General features: G+C 40.9%; 1 protein-coding gene across 1 annotated transcript in view; it reads left to right on the forward strand.

The window, feature by feature from the left end:
- Positions 1–19,235, forward strand: part of LOC106574433 (inactive dipeptidyl peptidase 10) — a 33,720-nt gene extending 14,485 nt beyond the window's left edge. Inside the window, exons 4-26 of the mRNA XM_014150320.3 lie at positions 4,826–4,920; positions 5,647–5,721; positions 6,692–6,744; positions 6,925–7,006; positions 8,981–9,101; positions 9,814–9,968; positions 11,271–11,368; positions 11,892–12,015; positions 12,132–12,170; positions 12,367–12,474; positions 12,608–12,699; positions 12,894–12,941; positions 13,164–13,285; positions 13,643–13,690; positions 14,207–14,305; positions 14,478–14,547; positions 14,809–15,003; positions 16,147–16,201; positions 16,289–16,385; positions 16,664–16,722; positions 17,700–17,796; positions 17,927–18,000; positions 18,258–19,235. Coding sequence (XP_014005795.2) covers positions 4,826–4,920; positions 5,647–5,721; positions 6,692–6,744; positions 6,925–7,006; positions 8,981–9,101; positions 9,814–9,968; positions 11,271–11,368; positions 11,892–12,015; positions 12,132–12,170; positions 12,367–12,474; positions 12,608–12,699; positions 12,894–12,941; positions 13,164–13,285; positions 13,643–13,690; positions 14,207–14,305; positions 14,478–14,547; positions 14,809–15,003; positions 16,147–16,201; positions 16,289–16,385; positions 16,664–16,722; positions 17,700–17,796; positions 17,927–18,000; positions 18,258–18,398 — 2,147 coding nt within the window. The 3' untranslated portion in view covers positions 18,399–19,235. The remainder of the gene's footprint in view (positions 1–4,825; positions 4,921–5,646; positions 5,722–6,691; positions 6,745–6,924; positions 7,007–8,980; positions 9,102–9,813; positions 9,969–11,270; positions 11,369–11,891; positions 12,016–12,131; positions 12,171–12,366; positions 12,475–12,607; positions 12,700–12,893; positions 12,942–13,163; positions 13,286–13,642; positions 13,691–14,206; positions 14,306–14,477; positions 14,548–14,808; positions 15,004–16,146; positions 16,202–16,288; positions 16,386–16,663; positions 16,723–17,699; positions 17,797–17,926; positions 18,001–18,257) is intronic.
- Positions 19,236–20,153: the final 918 nt, after the last annotated feature.

A 20,153-nucleotide genomic window follows, 5' to 3' on the forward strand; every position in this document is an offset into this window, starting at 1 on the left:
AAGACTGTTCCTGCTAGGACCTCATTACATTTGGGGGGGGGTTTTATCTTGGTGAGTGCTCCCTGTCTGCCTGCTGCTAGCGTGCTATGCGACAACTCTATCAGACTGTTTATAAGTAGACAGAACCCCTTAGAAAAGCTGCTCAGGTTTAGGCTATTACCATTATAAAACTAGTGTTCACAATCGCATACATGTTAACTGAATTGTATTTTTTTAACACCTTGTGTGAAATGATCAGCACTAACTGGGTATCACATGTAGTGTTCATTTCACATGTTGTAAATAGGGTTGTAATAGTAAACGTACTCTTGCTGATCATGATATTTAGTATGGCCCTTGTTATTTTCTAGTGCATACACTACATGAAATTCCAAACAACCTGCATATCAACAATGTATTTAAATCTCATACAATTAATTTGTGTAACCACGGAAACTATACACCCTATTCATCGATTTCCTGAATATATTGTTTTTCATTTATTTATTTATTTCACCTTTATTTAACCAGGTAGGCAAGTTGAGAACAAGTTTACAATTGCGACCTGGCCAAGATAAAGCAAAGCAGTTCAACACATACAACAACACAGAGTTACACATGGAGTAAAACAAACATACAGTCAATAATACAGTAGAAAAATAAGTCTATATACAATGTGAGCAAATGAGGTGAGCTAAGGGAGGTAAAGGCAAAAAAGGCCATGGTGGCAAAGTGAATACAATATAGCAAGTAACACACTGGAATGGTAGATTTGTAGTGGAAGAAAGTGCAAAGTAGAAATAGAAATAATGGGGTGCAAAGGAGCAAAATAAATAAATAAATACAGTAGGAGAAGAGGTAGTTGTTTAGGCTAAATTATAGATGGGCTATGTACAGGTGCAGTGATCTGTGAGCTGCTCTAACAGCTGGTGCTTAAAGCTAGTGAGGGAGATAAGTGTTTCCAGTTTCAGAGATTTTTGTAGTTCGTTCCAGTCATTGGCAGCAGAGAACTGGAAGGAGAGACGGCCAAAGGAGGAATTGGCTTTGGGGGTGACCAGAGAGATATACCTGCTGGAGCGCGTGCTACAGGTGGGTGCTGCTATGGTGACCAGTGAGCTGAGATATGGGGGGACTTTACCTAGCAGGGTCTTGTAGATGACCTGGGGCCAGTGGGTTTGGCGACGAGTATGAAGCGAAGGCCAGCCAACAAGAGCGTACAGGTCGCAGTGGTGGGTAGTATATGGGGCTTTGGTGACAAAACGGATGGCACTGTGATAGACTGCATCCAGTTTATTGAGTAGGGTATTGGAGGCTATTTTGTAAATTACATCACCGAAGTCGAGGATCGGTAGTATGGTCAGTTTTACGAGGGTATGTTTGGCTGCATGAGTGAAGGATGCTTTGTTGCGAAATAGGAAGCCAATTCTAGATTTAACTTTGGAATGGAGATGTTTGATGTGAGTCTGGAAGGAGAGTTTACAGTCTAACCAGACACCTAGGTATTTGTAGTTGTCCACATATTCTAAGTCAGAACTGTCCAGAGTAGTGATGCTGGATGGGCGGGCAGGTACGGGCAGCGATCGGTTGAAGAGCATGCATTTAGTTGTAATTGTATTTAAGAGCAGTTGGAGGCCACGGAAGGAGAGTTGTATGGCATTGAAGCTCATCTGGAGGGTTGTTAACACAGTGTCCAAAGAAGGGCCAGAGTATACAGAATGGTATCATCTGCGTAGAGGTGGATCAGAGACTCACCAGTAGCAAGAGCGACATCATTGATGTATACAGAGAAAAGAGTTGGCCCAAGAATTGAACCCTGTGGCACCCCCATAGAGACTGCCAGAGGCCCGGACAACAGGCCATCCAATTTGACACATTTAACTCTATCAGAGATGTAGTTGGAGAACCAGGTGAGGCAATCATTTGAGAAACCAAGGCTACTGAGTCTGCCAATAAGGATGTGGTGATTGACAGTGGCGAAAGCCTTGGCCAAGTCAATGAATACAACAGCACAGTATTGTTTGTTATCGATTGCGGTTACGATATAGTTTTGGACCTTGAGCGTGGCTGAGGTGCACCCATGACCAGCTCTGAAACCAGATTGCATAGCGGAGAAGGTGCGGTGGGATTCGAAATGGTCGGTAATCTGTTTGTTGACTTGGCTTTCGAAGACCTTAGAAAGGCAGGGTAGGATAGATATTGGTCTGGAGCAGTTTGGGTCAAGAGTGTCCCACCCTTTGAAGAGGGGGATGACCGCAGCTGCTTTCCAATCTTTGGGAATCTCAGATGACACGAAAGTGAGGTTGAATAGGCTAGTAATAGGAGTTGCAACAATTTCGACAGATAATTTTAGAAAGAAAGGGTCCAGATTGTCTAGCCCGGCTGATTTGTAGGGGTGCAGATTTTGCAGCTCTTTCAGAACATCAGCTGACTGGATTTGGGAGTTGGAGAAATGGGGAAGGCTTGGGGGAGTAGCTGTGGGGGGTGCAGTCCTGTTGACCGCGGTAGGGGTAGCCAGGTGGAAAGCATGGCCAGCCGTAGAAAAATGCTTATTGAAATTCTCAATTATAGTGGATTTATTTATATTGTACGTGGTGTATATTATTCTCAACCGTCTGGGGAAGGATAAAGAAATGTTTGTTCTGGCCAGTGGGATGTACTGTATTTGTGACTTATGTAAATGAGAACTAACCTAACATTTTCACACAACATAGTAGTCAGAACACGTCTTCATGTATTTTACTCAGGGAAGAGGTCACAATGTTTATGCCAATTATAGCCTCGGAAATGTGAACACCATGCACACTCTGTTTACCCCATTAGAATGTGGTTGTCCATACATATAGAATATGAAGTGGTTGTCCATAAATATAGAATATGAAGTGTAAATTATACTATAATTAGAGACATTAGATTGGAAGCTGTGGTAGGTACACCCTGGGGGATATGATGAGTGATTCAATATAGCATCAACTTCATCACCACAGTCATACCCTATTAGCTTGTCCATACACATGCCCAGCATGATCATGACTACCAACCTATGTGATTCCATAACCTCTGACATGTCTCTGTAATAATGCATTATTCATGTTCAGCTCTGTATTCTTATATATTTTCATGTCCATGTTTTGGTGACTGACACAGTATTTCCATTAATCATTAATACCATAGTAGTATCTCAAATTGGAAGACATATTTTTAGCAGAAGCTTTTATCCAAAGTGCATACATTTTCGCATGGGTGGCCCCAGCAGGAATCTAACTCATAATTCTGACCTTGCTAGTGCCATACTCCATCATTTGAGCCACACAGGAACACACATTTTACCTGATTATGGTCTACATAGATAATGGTTGAATGTCATGTGAGGAAGGCTATTTAAATGTTATAATTGCCTAGCCTTGTGGACATAGGAGGAATTTTCATTAACTGAATAAAAATATATTTCCAATGATGTCACCGAGGCAGAGACAGCAGTGGCTAAGCGAATGGCAATTTAAAGGTTATAGTGTCACATGAGCTCCAGCTAGATAGTGTGACTCACCACATAGGCTACAGGCTTCAAACTGGGCTTGTTGGTTGTCTTATTCCTAGTTCTCCTGAAATCAAAGTATTGCTAAATGGTCTATAGTAGGCCAGGGTTTCTCAAACTCGGTCTTGGGGCCCTCACTGGGCACACGTTTTGGTTTTTTGCCCTATGACAACACAGCTGATTCAAATAGCCAACTCATCATGAAACTTTGATTATTTGAATCAGCTGTGTAGTGCTAGAGCAAAAAACAAAACGTACACCCACGGAGGGCCCCAGGACCGACTTCGGGAAACCCTGTAGTAGACTACCCTTTTCACAGTCTGAGCCAGTCTGAGCCAGTCTGAGCCAAGCTGTACTGCACTGCCCTGGTTACACATCCACCATAGTTGCTGGAATATCATCATAGTTTACCTGTATTATCATGTCAAAAGTACAAGTTGAGGTGCCATTCAAATATTACAATTGTGTTGGATCGGTGAAGCATGTAGCTTCCTACTCCTCTCCATCAACCTCCCAATGGATCAGTTAGACATGTACAGTACATCCTCCACGTTGTAGGAACCATCTGAGGAACCACCCCTCCAAAATAATTCATGATTTGGCATGTTTTTGTAAGATGTTTTGAGTGAAAACACAAAGGTGTACTTACAAGCAGTAAGCTAACGTTCTAGACCTCGCAATGTCCTAGCCATTTAACACATTTGAGCATTGCTAGGTGGCTATGTAGATTTGTATTAAATGTTCTATTGTTATTTTGTATTTATTTGAGGGATTCAGTTCTAGAATATATAATATAATATAATGCTGACCAAGTGTTTTACACTCGTTCTTCATGATTTATCTTAACCAGTGATGTAGCTGCATTTAATATCATATTTTTACTGAGAGCAACTGCCCGAGCCAACAACAGTGAATTGGGAGCCATATTCCTAAAGATAGATAGTGTGATTTGTAATGCCAAATAAAAGGAAGCCATTGCAGTAATGTGGCTGGCTGGCTGGCTGGCTGGCTGGCTGGCTGGCTGGCTGGCTGGCTGGCTGCAGGTCAAAAAGGTTTTGCTCAGTAGAAATGAGGAGAGGCGCTCTTGAAACGAACTGCTGGAAAATGAAGTGCCAGTCAGTCTTGCGATGGGGGACTAAGATAACCCTCTCCCCCCTCTCTCCATCTCCTTCTCCCTCTCTCTCTTTGGGGTCTGACATGGATATTGATAAGTGGATATACAGTGTCAGAATATGTAGGCCTATTTTTTTCTTCTTATCTAAAATATGGTTATCAATGAACATTTGACACCATTTTTCTTGTATCGTTTTACAGATTCAGAGGTTTTGTACAGGAACCGAGACGGCCACGTCATCAAGTTCAACTTTGCTTTAAATGAAACAGAAATGATCCTGAGAAATAGCACGTTTGTAAGTAGCTTGCCACCTATGGGTCCCCCTCTCTAACCTCAATTGACCGATCAGCATTCATAACACAGTACCATATTGACTGATCAACATTCATAACAAAGTACCATATTGATCCATCAGCATTCATAACACAGTACTATATTGACCCATCAACATTCATAACACAGTACCATATTGATCCATCAACATTCATAACACAGTACCATATTGACCCATCAGCATTCATAACACAGTACCATATTGACCCATCAGCATTCATAACACAATACCATATTGATCCATCAGCATTCACAACACAGTCACTTGTTGACCGATCACCATTCATAACACAGTACCATATTGACCCATCAGCATTAATTACCCAGTACCATATTGACCCATCAACATCTCTGAGACCTGAAAATGGCTTTACAGCAACGCTCCCGATCTAACCTTACAGAGCTTGAGAGGATCTGCAGAGAAAAATGGAAGAAACTCCCCAAATACAGCTGTGTCAAGCTTGTACAACGACCTTAAGAAAACAAGCTTGACACACACTGTTTTTGCTCATGGGGTATTGTGTGTAGATTAAGAATAATTCTGTAACATAACAAAACATGGAAAAAGTCAAGGGGTCTGAATACTTTCCGAATGTACTGTGTGCACAAGATGCTTCCTAGATCTATGTACAATATGTATTAACCTTTAGATGTTTTATTTGTGACTTCTGTCTTTCCCTTGTCCTAGGTGTCTTTCAAAGTAGCCAAATATTCTCTCTCTCCAGACATGAAATATGTGCTATTTGCTTACGAAGTGAAACAGGTAGGATATGAATAGATGTTAAATGACTGTTGTTTGTTGATTACCCTTACACTTTTAAATAACAGTTACGAGAGATAAACATGTAAACACATACAGTACAACGTCACAGGGCGTTATTAGTACACCAAATGTCAACTGAGTACAATTGGCTTCCACCAGAGCAGTATGAGATATGGATCACCTTTCAGCCAAACAAATAATTATATAAATAACCAAACAGCTACAGAATGAATCAGTGTTTCCCATGACCCTAAGCATAGTTTCAATTATAATTCCTTGATTCCTCGCCTCCTCTCTCCTCGCCTCCTTCTCAGAATGCATAGGAGGAGATGGTCCGAAAGAAATCTCAGATCTTCTGTTTCAATGCGTTTTGAGAAGGAGTTGAGGAGAGAGGACTCAAGGATTCAAGGAAATTACAATTGAGATTCTGACCGGGAAGGAGAGTAAACAGCAAATAGGCTCTGATCAGAAATCAGATTGCACCACCTGGGTTAATGACAGGTGTACTAACCTCATTGAGTTTTATCTTCTTTCTCTTTCTTTATTCTTTATTCATCCTTTATGTTTTCAGTTTTAATATTTAGGCCCTAAGCAAGGATCTCTCATTGATTTCCTCTTTGTTTAATGGCTGGATCGCTGGCAACCAAGGTTTGGAAACATTGCACCAGAATGGGATTCCCTTGAGAATGGACTGATGCAAATGTTATTTAGTTGTGTTATGCATTATTATTATGCAGTATCAAAGGTGGTGTGCAACCAAGTTTGCGTGATGATTAACCTTGCCTGACAACTGAAGACTTGCATTGGCTCCCTGAGCTGTGCGGGCTAACACAGTCTTGAATTTCTTTTGGAAACAATTACATTGTGGAATCCCGACACGTGGTTTCTAACATGATTCATTTGCATCATATATGCTTTATTGTTGTCTATTATTTATTATAACATTAATTGTCATTACTTTTAATTTCAGGTATATAGACATTCCTATACGGCATCGTACATTGTTTACAACATCCACACAAGGTAAGAGACTGAATGGACTGGTTGATGCTTTATGTCTTGTATTGACATGCATACTGAAGAACATACTGTATTATGTATGATTCACCCAATCTTTGACACTTCTAGTTCAACAACAGATGGGATTTGTTCATGCCTGTCTGCCTGTCTTTGTGTACTTTTGTGTGTGCGCTTGTGTTTCAGGGAGGTGTGGGAATTGAATCCTCCGGAGGTCCAGAATGCAGTGCTCCAGCATGCTGCGTGGGGTGTGAAGGGACAGCAGCTGGTGAGTCTCTCCTCTCCTCTTCTATGATGCCATACACTTCCTCTTTTCACTCTCTCTCTCTCTCTCTCTCTCTCTCACCCAATCGGAAATCAACCTATTGGCACAGCTCCTAGACTGTCATAGATGCCTCATCACAAATGTGAAAGAAATTGATAGGTGTGAGCATTATTGACGGCTTTTGTACAGGGTTCCATCAATATGTGTTGAATGTGCTTTTATGGCATGCAGGAGACCCGGTTTCAAACCCAGTAGTCACACTAGGGGTTGGTATCAAATTTGCCATATTTATATTTCTTATGATGGCCAGTTGTGGTACAGTTTCTCATGTGAAGGAGTAGAAAGCACCATTTGTTGTATATCAGGCGGCCATTTTGACAGCAGGTGGTCCTGTTACAGATGGGGATGCAGACTACACTTATCAGGACCAGACATCTTTGAGCTTCTGTTACTCTGTTCAGAGTTTGTTTGGTCACAAACAAAACCCAGCATGTGATTTTTGCCTAATGAAGTACACTTAATTGTTAAAAGGGTACAAAAGTGAACGTGTTAAAGGAACTGATTGAAAAAGAGAATACTGAAGTTTAGCAATATATAATAATTCATCAATATCAAATCAAATCAAATTGCATTAGCCACATGCGCCGAATACAACAGGTGTGGTGTAGACCTTACAGTGAAATGCTGGGGGGGGGGGGGGGGGGGGCGGTACAGAGTCAATGTGTGGGGCCAGATGAGGTAGTATGTACATGTAGGTAGAGTTATCAAAGTGACCATGCACAGATGACAACAGAAAGTGGCAGTGGTGTGGGGTGGGGAGGGGAGGGGGGGGGGAGGGGGGGGGGCAATGCAAATAGTCTGGGTAACCATTTGACTAGATGTTCAGGAGTTTTATGGCTTGGGGGTAGAAGCTGTTTAGAAGCCTCTTGGACCTAGACTTGGCGCTCCGGTACCGCTTGCCGTGTGGTAGCAGAGAGAACAGTCTATGACTAGGGTGGCTGGAATCTTTGACAATTTTTAGGGCCTTCCTCTGACACCGCCTGGTATAGAGGTCCTGGATGGCAGGAAGCTTGGCCTCAGTGATGTACTGGGCCGTTCGCACTACCCTCTGTAGTGCCTTGCGGTCGGACGCAGGGAGTACAGGAGGGGGCCCCTGTGTTGAGGATCAGTGTGGCGGATGTGTTGTTACCTAACCTTACTGTACCACCTGGGGGGTGGCCTGTCAGGAAGACCAGTTGCAGAGGGAGATGTTTAGTCCCAGGGTCCTTAGCTTATTGATGAGCTTTGAGGGCACTATGGTGTTGAACGCTGAGCTGTAATCAGTGAATAGCATTCTTACATAGGTGTTCCTTTTGTCCAGGTGGGAAAGGGCAGTGTGGAGTGCAATAGAGATTGCATCCTCTGTGGATCTGTTGGGGCAGTATGCAAATTGGAGTGGGTCTATTGTTTCTGGGATGATGGTGTTGATGTGACCCATGACCAGCCTTTCAAAGCACTTCATGGCTACAGACATTTAGGTAGTCATTTAGACAGGTTAACTTAGTGTTCTTGGGCACAGGCACTATGGTGGTCTGCTTAAAACATGTTGGTATTACAGACTCAGACAGGGAGGTTGAAAAATGTCAGTGAAGACACTTACTAGTTGGTCAGCGCATGCTCGCAGTACACGTCCTGGTAATCCGTCTGTGGCCTTGTGAATGTTGACCTGTCTAAAGGTTGACCTGTCTAAAGGTTTTACTCACATCGGCTGCAGAGAGCATGATACTACCTAGTATGGTGCACTTAAATTCCTGATATGGATCATAGATAGAAATAAGTCATAATTTCAAATAAAATCACTACCATATTTCCCTGGCAGTGAACTAGTGCTGTATTGTAGCAGGATACTGATGGGAATCAGAGTATGGCTTTTGGTGTGCTATAGTTTTTTGGCCACTGTGCAAAGCACAATTGCAATTCTCCTTACTCTCATTTCAGATCTACATCTTTGAAAACAACATCTATTACCAATCAGATGTGCAGAGCAATTCTCTTAGGATTACTTCGTCGGGAGAGGAAGGAGTCATATTTAATGGAATCGCTGACTGGCTGTATGAAGGTTTGTCTGAATGCCAATTTACAGGTTCAGGGCGTACTCAAGGACACAATGTCAGGAAAGGTATTCCAGGCTTTGGAAATAAATAATGTTCAGCCACAAAGGAATTCATCACATTCACAGTTGAACGGCTCTCAGTCGCATTCAGGGACGGATGGAATAAGAATTCAAAATTAACACTACTAACGATATTAGTCCCATTTCCGAAGAATAATTGAATAAATGAGAACTAACTCAGAATGTTTATCAAAGTTAATGAAATATAGATGAAGGAATGTCATTATTTCACTACAGCAGTGTTAAGTCTCCTCATGAATGGGCCATAATCTACACATTGTTCCATGCTCAGAGACAATTTCATTCATAATTTGCAATTATTAATTACACCTTAATGATGAATTGTAGCCCTGACTTAATTAAGACCAATTTTATGTTTTATCTACATCAACCCAAAACAAGTTCCATAAAAAAACTGTACAAATTCTTAATTTGTCATCCTTTTGGCATATTTTCAACAAGGTTGTGTAAAACACCGATTTCCAATTGATGCAGATGCAAATTCAAACTTTCTCTTAAACTTCACTTACAATAACAAATCGATCTTATACAGTATATAGCAACTTCAAGTACTGGTGTACAGAAGAAGCCTATATTCATGTGGATAGGACTAGATCCGAAAAAAAATTATAGTGTAGTTTCAACCTTGTGTTTTTAGAGGAGATTCTGCAGTCACACATAGTCCACTGGTGGTCACCTGATGGAGAGAGACTGGCCTTCCTCATGATCAACGATACCCTGGTACCCAACATGTTCCTGCCTCGGTTCACTGGCAGCCCCTACCCCAGATCACAGGAGTACCCATACCCCAAGGTAATGGAAAGGCGCAATATAATGGGACAGCATGCTGCTGAAGAAAGTGCATGTATCTGTCTGTGTCATTATTTTGCCCCCATTGGTGAAATTGTGCTTGTTTGTTGGAAAAACAACACTATTGGTTTTTTAGCAACAACAACAAAAACTGTTGGCTCAAGAAACAGTTATTTCAGTTCTGATGATATAACGATTGTATGTCTTTGTTGATACACACAGTGTACTAGATTTGAGTTTTGGAAGTCATGTTTCTGTGCTATCGATTGATGTGCTGTATTATATGTATTGCATGTCGATACAACAACTATAGCTATCCGGTTATCTTGATTATCCTGTGCTTTGAGTTGGTTACAAATACTGCACACATAAAGGTCTTATAATCTGATAGAGCAAGTATTTATGGAGTCTCAACAAAAGGGAAATTGGAAAATGAATAAATAATTAGACAAAATGATCAGAACACTGCTCAGATTTTATAGGAGGAGGTAATAGCGCTTCTAACAAAGGTTGTGATGGTTATGGAATTTTGGATTACGGTTATTTGTCAGCCAAATGATCACGGTTATAGTTACAAGTATAACCGTTCGAATAGCAAAAAAAAAGAAGCACAACTTCTCCTCTCGCTCCTGACTGCACGTCTAGTCTTTTTGAATGCCCGGCTGTCTACAGTCAGCTGTTCGTTCCAGAACACCAAACGGGCTAGTTTTATCTTCTCTCATCTCTCCTTACATCGGCTGTTAGATGTGAATCAGGCTTACTCTTTCTTACTGCTTTTAGGGGAAGTTTGTCGACTTAGACATGACGTTCTTCATCCATAATCGTTGTTTACCGTGCCAGCCCTACTTCTAACACATCTAAATCTGCCTGAACAAAGAAGCCTGCTTGTATGAAGAATTCACAATGATCTTCTGCCAGTTCATTCCTTACCTCCAGCGATTAAAAAAAAAAAAAATGATTTGCTCGGTCATCTCTGAGATTATCTCTGGTTGGATGTTAAGCTAGGACAGACATCCAAATGGTCCAGGCAAAACAAAGATGTTACGCTAGGACAGACATCCAAATGGTCCAGGCAAAACAAAGATGTTAAGCTAGGACAGACATCCAAATGGTCCAGGCAAAACAAAGATGATAAGAAGATAATAACCTGTGAGGTCATTTGAAGCATTGATTGTTAGCATAGTTTACAATGATTTGCTGAATATCCTCTGTTCATGCACCTTGGTTTGAAAGCGGTGTAGCAACAGTATTTGATTTTCTCCGCATACTTAATCATTGACTTTATGAGGATCTGTTTGCTGACAGGCTGGCCAGCCCAACCCTACAGTCAGGCTTTTGGTGGTGAACCTGTACGGCCCCACACACACTCAGGAGCTGGTACCACCTGATGGCTTGAAAGGAAGGTGAGGAAGACACATCATTCTGACAGCCCCTTAATTCTTTTAGTCTGCATTTGTAATTGTTGTGGTGCCACCAGGCATGTCAGGTTATTCTTTGCATGTTATTTCTTTACTAACCGTTATAACCAGTATACGACAATTGAATCTCTATGTATACATGTTTAATTGTTTTCAGGGGCAGACTGGGACCAGAAATTGGCATTGTCATTTCTAACACACCGGCCCATTTTTTCCTTGAGACCCCCCACACCTGTCCATTATATTCCTCAATTATATTCCCCCATTATTAGCCAGAAAGTGATAATTTTGCATGAAAAATCCAAGTTAAAGAGGCCCATAGACTAAAAATGCACCAGCCCATCTGGTATTTGCCTGAAATGCCAGAAGGCCAGTCCGCCCCTGATTGTTACAGTGCATGTTTGATCAAGTGCCATTCACAAGTACCCAACCATCATTCAGAAATATGATTCGAATGCCCAGAGAAGTAGTTGCTATCCGTCTAAACGTTTGTCTGACTTTGACCCAGAGAACACTATGTGAGCATGGTGAAGTGGATCAGCAACACCCATGCAGCGGTACGATGGCTCAACCGGCCCCAGAGCGTGTCCTTCCTCACTGTGTGTGACGCCACCATCGGATCCTGTGTACAGGTGGGTTTTTGCTTCACCTACGCTAAGGTGGTCCTCACTAGAAATGGGTTTTATTGGTGTCGTCTGTGTCATATTCCATGTTGGATCTAAGACGTGTTCCTTCACTTGAATTTCAGAAACATGAGGAAGCTTCAGATCTCTGGCTCACCAGACAGGTAAGCTGAAATGTAAATGTTCTATAATTTTAGCAATTCATATTTCCATCTAGTAACATTTTATTTGAATGCTGCTGTGGGCTTGATTTGCTCCAAATTGCGCTGCAATTTTAAAACAGTGAGTATTGTATCTATATGCTAATAGTAAAGAGGAAATTGATGCACGTTGACTGTCCCTTAAATCCAATGTCCTCAGAACCAGGAGCCAGTGTTTTCAAAGGACGGGAGCAGGTTTTTCCTGACCATACCGGTGAAGCAGGGGGGACAAGGAGACTTCCATCACATTGCCATGTTCACTAAATCGGTGGGTGCTGTCATACTCCAATTCTGAAATACACATTGGTTATCTTGTCATTCTCCGGCATTCTCAGTGCTCACTTTGTGTCTTTTTTTAAACATGTTTTTATCGAAAACAATCACATTTTGTCTTTTCTCAGTTCAGAAGTGATCAAAATGATGCCCGTCACTTGACGTCAGGCAACTGGGAGGTGACCAAGATATTAGCCTATGATGAGGGGGAGCAAACCATGTAAGTCTATCCGATCCTTTCACATCAGTTATGAGAATAATTTCATATCATATTTCGTGTTACAGATATGAGCTTCAACAAGTGTTGGCCTTTTTTTCTCTTTTCAAACATCTCTTCTGTTGAAGCTATTCTATTTGTAACTATAGTTTCCTGTACTTGCCCTAGTTAAAGTCATTCTGCTTTCACCTATATAGATATTTTATCGGTACTCAAGACTCCCCACAAAAGAGACACGTGTACAGGTGAGAAATGATTCTAAAACATTTTCCCCATGAAGAAAAGCGCATACTGAAAATATTCTGCTCAATAACGCCAGACATTTCAGCCTCATTCTAGTAGCTGTTAGCCCTATTCAGCTCCAGTTTGTCTTACCAATCTGTATTGCATAGATGTAATACATTGTTGAAATGCTATTATCTCAAGAATGTGAAGAAGTGCTAAAAAAATAAAAATCCCTCTTTCAGTGCATCTACTATTGGTCTGTTCTCTCAACGATGTTTGACCTGTGAGATGAACCAGGAAACATGCACATTCTTTGATGCAGACATCAGCCCGAACAAACAGAATGTTATTCTACAGTGTAAAGGTACGAGTCTGGTCTGTGTTTTTCGTTCTGGAAAGCATTCAGACAAATACAGCTTTATGTGGATATGTTATAGCCACTGTAGTAAAACCCAACCTATTCTGGGTAATGTATGAGATATGGTTAGGGAGTAATTATGTCAATTATGCCATTATGTGTTTTATGATATAGTAGCAGATGGCGCCTGGGTCTCCTAACCACTGCTCTAATAACTATATCCCACGGGTGACGTCGTTGGGCTTACATAGGCTAGGGTTGCTACAATACTACTATTAAACCATGTTAGAATATCATACTGAACGTCTGTTCAGTCTCAAAACAATGCTGTGCAGTATTGCTAGTGTATCTTCTGTTGCACAGGTCCCGGTGCTCCATCTGTGATGCTGCAGAGTTTTAATGATGTAAACAGTGAGTAACACTAAGTATTGCTATGAACTCTCGTCTCCTGTACTGTACTGTACTGTTTCCAGTCTGTTTTAAGGGTTCCTATTTCATATATGGCCACGAGATTGTTGGCTGTGTTTCACATCGTGTGAAATAGATTTTCAACAGCTGTCCAAATGAAATGTTCTGGCAAGGTTTAAATGAGCATCTGGGAAGTGTTTTTAATGCGAATGGTATTGATTTGTCTTTTTTTAATGCCTGGATGCTTTTCAATGATACTGAATATGAGGCATAATTGTACTGAAATGATGTGATTGGTGACAGTCTAAAACAAAGAATCACAGGGCATCTGGTTTAGATGCAGTGGCCTATGTGAAGTCAGCCAACAGTATTAGAAAAATGTAAAACTCAAATGAATCTGCTTCGTGAAACAATCTGTTGATTGATTTTCCCATCACAGTTTAATACCCAATATAATCACTATCCTTGTGTCTCTTTACACGGTATGTTAATGGTTACTTTCACACTTTATCCTCACAGCTTACTTTATATTGGACAACAACATGCCTCTGAGAGCTGCCTTGGAAATCAAAAAGATCTCTAAGACAGATGTCAGGGTTATTCCAAGTGAAGACTTTGGTAACTAAACATTACTCTCCGTGTATATTTATTTCTTTTTCTATCTCTATCTCTCTCTCTCTCTCTCTCTCTCTGCTATATAGTCTGCCGGTCACTTTTTTTCCCTCGTTCTCTCGCACCAGTATATTGTTTATTTTAATAACTACTGTAATTCAATATTTTCTTCTCACAGAGCTGCCTTTGAAACTCACCTATCCCCTTGACTTTTCTGAATCTCTTCTCTATGGCCTTCTTTTGATTGTGTAAGCATCGCTCCTCTTTCCTAGCATTCTAACATAGTTGCACAGTCTTAAGTACATTTTCATTCAGCAATAGATTTAGAACTGAATACTTTACCTTGAGAACAAACACATGATTTTCTAACTCCAATTCCATGATGTGAGATTACGCTTTCTTCAATTCAGGGAAGATGTTTTCGCATAATATGGAACTTTAAATGAGTTAACATGTTTGAGAAGCTTTAATCAATCAATCTCTCTCTCTCTCTTCCGCCCCTCTCTTAGTGATGGTGGGCCTGGCAGTCAGTCAGTGAGTGATGAGTATGAGCTGGGTTGGGACTCCGTGCTGGTCAGTTGTGATGAGGTGATTGTGGCCAGGCTGGATGGCAGGGGGACAGGCTTCCGGGGCCTGAGAGTCCTGCAGCAGGTCCACCAGCGCCTGGGTACCGTAGATGTTCAGGACCAGATAGCTGCATTGGAGTATGTAACCTCCGACCAGCATGTGACGTGATGAGATATTACATAATTTTATCAAATCAAATCTTACTGGTTGCATACACATATTTAGCAGATGTATTACGGGTGTAGCAATATCTAACAATGCACACAAATCTAAAAGTAAAGGAATGCAATAAAAGAAATATAGAAATATTAGGATGAGCTATGTTGGAGTCCAGAGTATGTGTATATATATATATATATATATATAGTTGAAGTCGTAAGTTTACATACACCTTAGCCAAATGCATTTAAACTCAGTTTTCACAACACATCAGTCAGGAAGTAAAGCTTGGTCGCAAATGGGTCTTCCAAATGGACAATGATCCCAAGCATACTTCCAAAGTTGTGGCAAAATGTTGTGGCAAAAAAAAGGACAACAAAGTTAAGGTATTGGAGTGGCCATCACAAAGCCCTGACCTCAATCCTATAGAAATTTTGTGTGCAGAACTGAAAAAGCGTGTATGAGCAAGGAGGCCTACAAACCTGACTCGGTTACACCAGTTCTGTCAGGAGAAATGGAAAATGCAAATTAATTTATAACATTTTTGACATGCGTTTTTCTGGATTTCTTTGTTGTTATTCTGTCTCTCACTGTTCAAATAAACCTACCATTAAAATTATAGACTGATCATTTCTTTGTCAGTGGGCAAACGTACAAAATCAGCAGGGGATCAAATACTTTTTTCCCTCACTGTATATATATATATATATATATATGTATGTATATTTTTTACATGTGATGGGATGTATAGACATTATGGATAGTATATGGAAAGAATATATATGTAATATATATAATATAGAATATGATAAACAATGCGATATACACTATTAGATGATATGATGCTATATACAATGCAAAATATGAGATGTAATACGATATACAGTGCGATGCGATGCCATACAATATGATATAATACAATACCATAAGATAAGACAGGATGTGATATGATACAATATGATGTAATATGATACAATATTTTCCCCTTTCCAATGAAAATGTATGGCATGGTTGTACACTCTTTAACTTCCCTGTCAGTCATCTGTGTTAAAGCCCTCATGAAATTTCTGGGAAAATAATTAGTTATTCGGTTTTGGGTTGTTTTTATTTACTTATTGCAGATACTTGATGACACTCCCATACATTGACCGCGCGCGGATCGGAATCTACGGAAAGGCAAGTTTAACTGCTGTCTTTCAGTTGATCACCATGCTTCACACTCACGGGTGTGTTCAACAAGTGAAGGTGTTTTTTTCTTTCCAGGGATACGGTGCTTACCTCACCTTGATGCTTCTGAGGTCCACTGCACTGATTAAGTGTGCAGCTGCTAATTCCCCAGTGATTGACTGGAAACTTTACGGTGAGTAATGTTTCCATGATCTTACCCTTTAGGTCAGTTTCCTTGACAGAGATTAAACCTAGTCCTGGATTGAAAAGCAAGCTGAATGGACCATCTCCATTGAAATAGCTTTTCAGTCTAGGTTTAGGCTCAGTCTAGGATTGGGAAACCGGTGCTATGTGTTTTGTGTGAGTACATTTTCCACAACAAATGACATGAAATACTGCACAAATTTGATTATCAATGATTGAAAGAACTGAATACTTTTTTGAAATGTTGTGTACTTTCTCTATATGAAGCTTCAGCATTTTCAGAGCGATACTTTGGCCTGACGTCAAAGAACGACAACAGATATCAAGTAAGTTGTTTATCACAGTCAATCTGTTGGTGTTATTGATGGTTTTCTATTTGTGGGTTCTACAGTTTATCACAGCAGATTGGAGAACAGTGGGAACTGTCACACTGAAGCGGGGGGGGGGGGGGGGGGGGGTGTGTGTGTGTGTGTGTGTGTGTGTGTGTGTGTGTGTGTGTGTGTTGGGTGTTCATGGGCCAGGTATTGTTCATCAGTCAGAATAATAACTCGTGAAGCCGTACAACGTCCTGTGTGAGATTACAGTGTAATCAGTGAAAGTGTTCCCCTGAAAGTGGGTTGTTGATATTGCGGGCCACACAGTTCCAGCCATTTAAAATGTAAAATGATGCTAGTCCAGAGAAGCAGGTCAAAATGATCGTAAACAAACAGGGCATCACTCATACAGTCCTGAGAGGTGGATGGAAAGACAGCACGCGATGGCAACACACTGGATCCCCTGGGGGTGCTAGACAGGTTTGATCCAGTCCTGTATTGTAGCCTGGCTGGACACTGTGCTCAGCATTGATTGTGAAGTGAAGGAATAAGTGAGCAGTCTGATTTAACAAGGCTAGTTGTATAACGTGATCTTTTCACAAACTCTTTATTCACTGCTGTGGTTTGGTTTTCCCTCAGATATTGTTTTCTGTTCAAACCTGAGGTTTTGTTTAGCTTTTTGTGTATTTATGTGTATATTGATGTGTATAGTGTATATTGATGTGAATATTGCTGTGTGAATATTGATGTGTACAGTGTATATTGATGTGACTATTGATGTGTATATTGACGCGTATATTGATGTGTATACTGTATATTAATGTGTATATTGATGTGAATATTGATGGGAACATTGATGTGTGTATTGATGTGTATACAGGGCTCATCTGTGAAAGAGACCTTGGTCTCAGCATGACTCCCTGTCAAAATCAAGGTTCAATAAAATAGAAAACCTGAGGTTACACTGTCTCCCATAACTATTCTCTCAGGTTTCTAGAGTGCTTCCAAATATGAAAGGACTGCAAGGAAACATGATGAAAGGACCGCAAGGACCGGATTTTCTGTTGATTCACGGAACAGCTGATGGTAATTGCCCTTTCGTCCAACAGAAATGGAAAATAGACAATCCTAAGTACGTCGTAATCAGCGATTGGCCTTGTGTTGTTTTCAAAGACAATTTGCAAAACCAATTGGTGTTTTTTTGTTCTTTTCTCAGCAAATGTTCATTTCCAACATTCAGCGGAGTTGATTAAGCACTTGATCAAAATTGGAGCGAACTACACAATGCAGGTACGAGCCGGGATCCACAAATTTGAATGAAAATGTTAAATGAGTGATTACATAATGTGATTATTGAAGTGATTTTGATTGCTAGCCAATATATTTGCGCACACACACACACACACACACACACACAAACACCACTCAGGAAAAACATTAAGTAACTTTCTTGTTCCTTCTTACTGATAAACGAGTAACCACACTTCAGTACAGGAATGATAGTCCCAATGATCTTGTGTTTGACCTTTGACCTTTGTTTGAGACAGCTTTACCCAGATGAGGGCCACTTCCTGTCCCTGCAGAGCCAACAGCACCTGTCTGAGTCCCTGGTTGGCTACTTCAGAACATGTTTTCAGGACTTCAGCACACCGCTACCTGAAGAGATAGGCAAAGAGGATGATGACTGACAGGGTTTGGGTTAGATGGTGACTGACAGGTTTAGGGTTAGATGATGACTGACAGGGTTAGGTTTAGATGGTGACTGACAGGAGGACGTGCAGACGGGCCTTGTGTGGATCTGGGATTGCTATGTTGAAGCAGTACAGTGACTGCTCTGCCCTCGCGAGGGCTGTTGGCTGTTGATTAGGTGTCCAATGTAGGCAAGACATAGCTGATGTGGGGTAATGTGGTGTGTGTGTGTGTGTTTGGTGTGTGCGTGCGTGCGTGCTTGCAAAATGCAGGACTACAGATCATGGAGGCTTTCTATTGGTAGAACAGCACAATGGTTGATGGACAAAATCTGAGGGTTAAATGTTCTTTTTGAATTTTTTTGAATTCCACTCAGTGATACACTGGTTTCTCCCTTCACAGCTTTTACCATCAGCTGTATCGTTATACTGTGAAAGCATGCTTTTGTTGAAGCCCACGTTTATCCACATTATTCCAATTGTACTAAGCGTCATCAACACAACTCTACCGCTTTCCGTCTGTCTTATCCCATTCCTATCTGCACTAATAATGCTTCAATTTTACTTTCAGTTACTGACATGCACACATATTAGGTGATGTTACATACGATATAGCGCCTTATTGTTTGATAAAGTGCTATTTTTCATGTCTTATGATATGCTGTTTTCAGCTGTACGTTTACAGTATACAGTGTGTATATTTTTGAGATATGTGTTACAGGGGGTGATCTATTCGAATATTGTGTGACTGAATAGTCTTTGTTTTTGCTGGGGTTTGTTACACTTCAGATGAATAGCCATTGTCTTTGGATTAATTGAACAATAAAGAACTTAAGAAAACAACTATAATCTGCCAATGAAATGTCCATGACAGGTCTCCCTGGGTCTCATATTGAGAGACTTTCTGTTGACTTTTCCATCTGAGAGCCAAGATACTATAGGGCTCAAAATGATATATTCTGCACAGCATTCAGAATGTCAGGGACGACCGTGAATCTGAGGTCTTTAATCCTGCTTGAGTATCCATTGGCTACTCAGTGTCTCAGTGGTTCAAATGGTAAGTTATGAGCGTATACAGGTTGGAGGTTTATGGCTGTTCTCTTCATGTGTTGCATATAATACAAACAAATGCACACATTGGGTATGATATCCCTGTTATGGTAGTTGTTTCCCATTCATCTTTACTTGATTTTATTAGGTGTGTTTGACAGGGGCGATGCACATTAATCAACATGTGTGAAAATGTCTGTGGCAGATTAGCCAGCCGGCTAATTTTCTACTGTAGTCCCATGGATCTAGCCAGTGACCTGTGTGATTATTTTACAGACAGACTGTGTGCGTCCTGAATGGCACCCTTTTCAGTGCACTACCTGCAGAACCATAGGGCTCAGGTCAAAAGTAATGCACTTCATAGGGAATAAGGTGGCATTTGGGACGCATAAACTGAGAGGGATTTAATTACTTTACAGGACAAATTAAACACTGCCCTGTGAGTAAAGCTTCATATCGCATCTCCTCCGACTGAATGAACCTATTTGAGAGAAGGAACGTGCAAAACAGGTACCCTCAGAGCCATGTATATTAATACACAGAGTTTTCTATGCTTCCCCATTGTGTGAGACATTCAGTCTGGTTTAACTAGGCTACAAAATAGGCCTTGAGCTTGAGCGATGTGGAGGGATACAGAGCCAAATGACAATGGCACACTTCTCCCATCTCCACATGAGGCGATCCCACTGTAGCACGACGGATTCA

The sequence above is a fragment of the Salmo salar genome, chromosome 16, assembly GCF_965601325.2.
Source record: "Salmo salar chromosome 16, fSalSal1, whole genome shotgun sequence".
In the NCBI taxonomy this organism is placed as follows: Eukaryota; Metazoa; Chordata; class Actinopteri; order Salmoniformes; family Salmonidae; genus Salmo; species Salmo salar.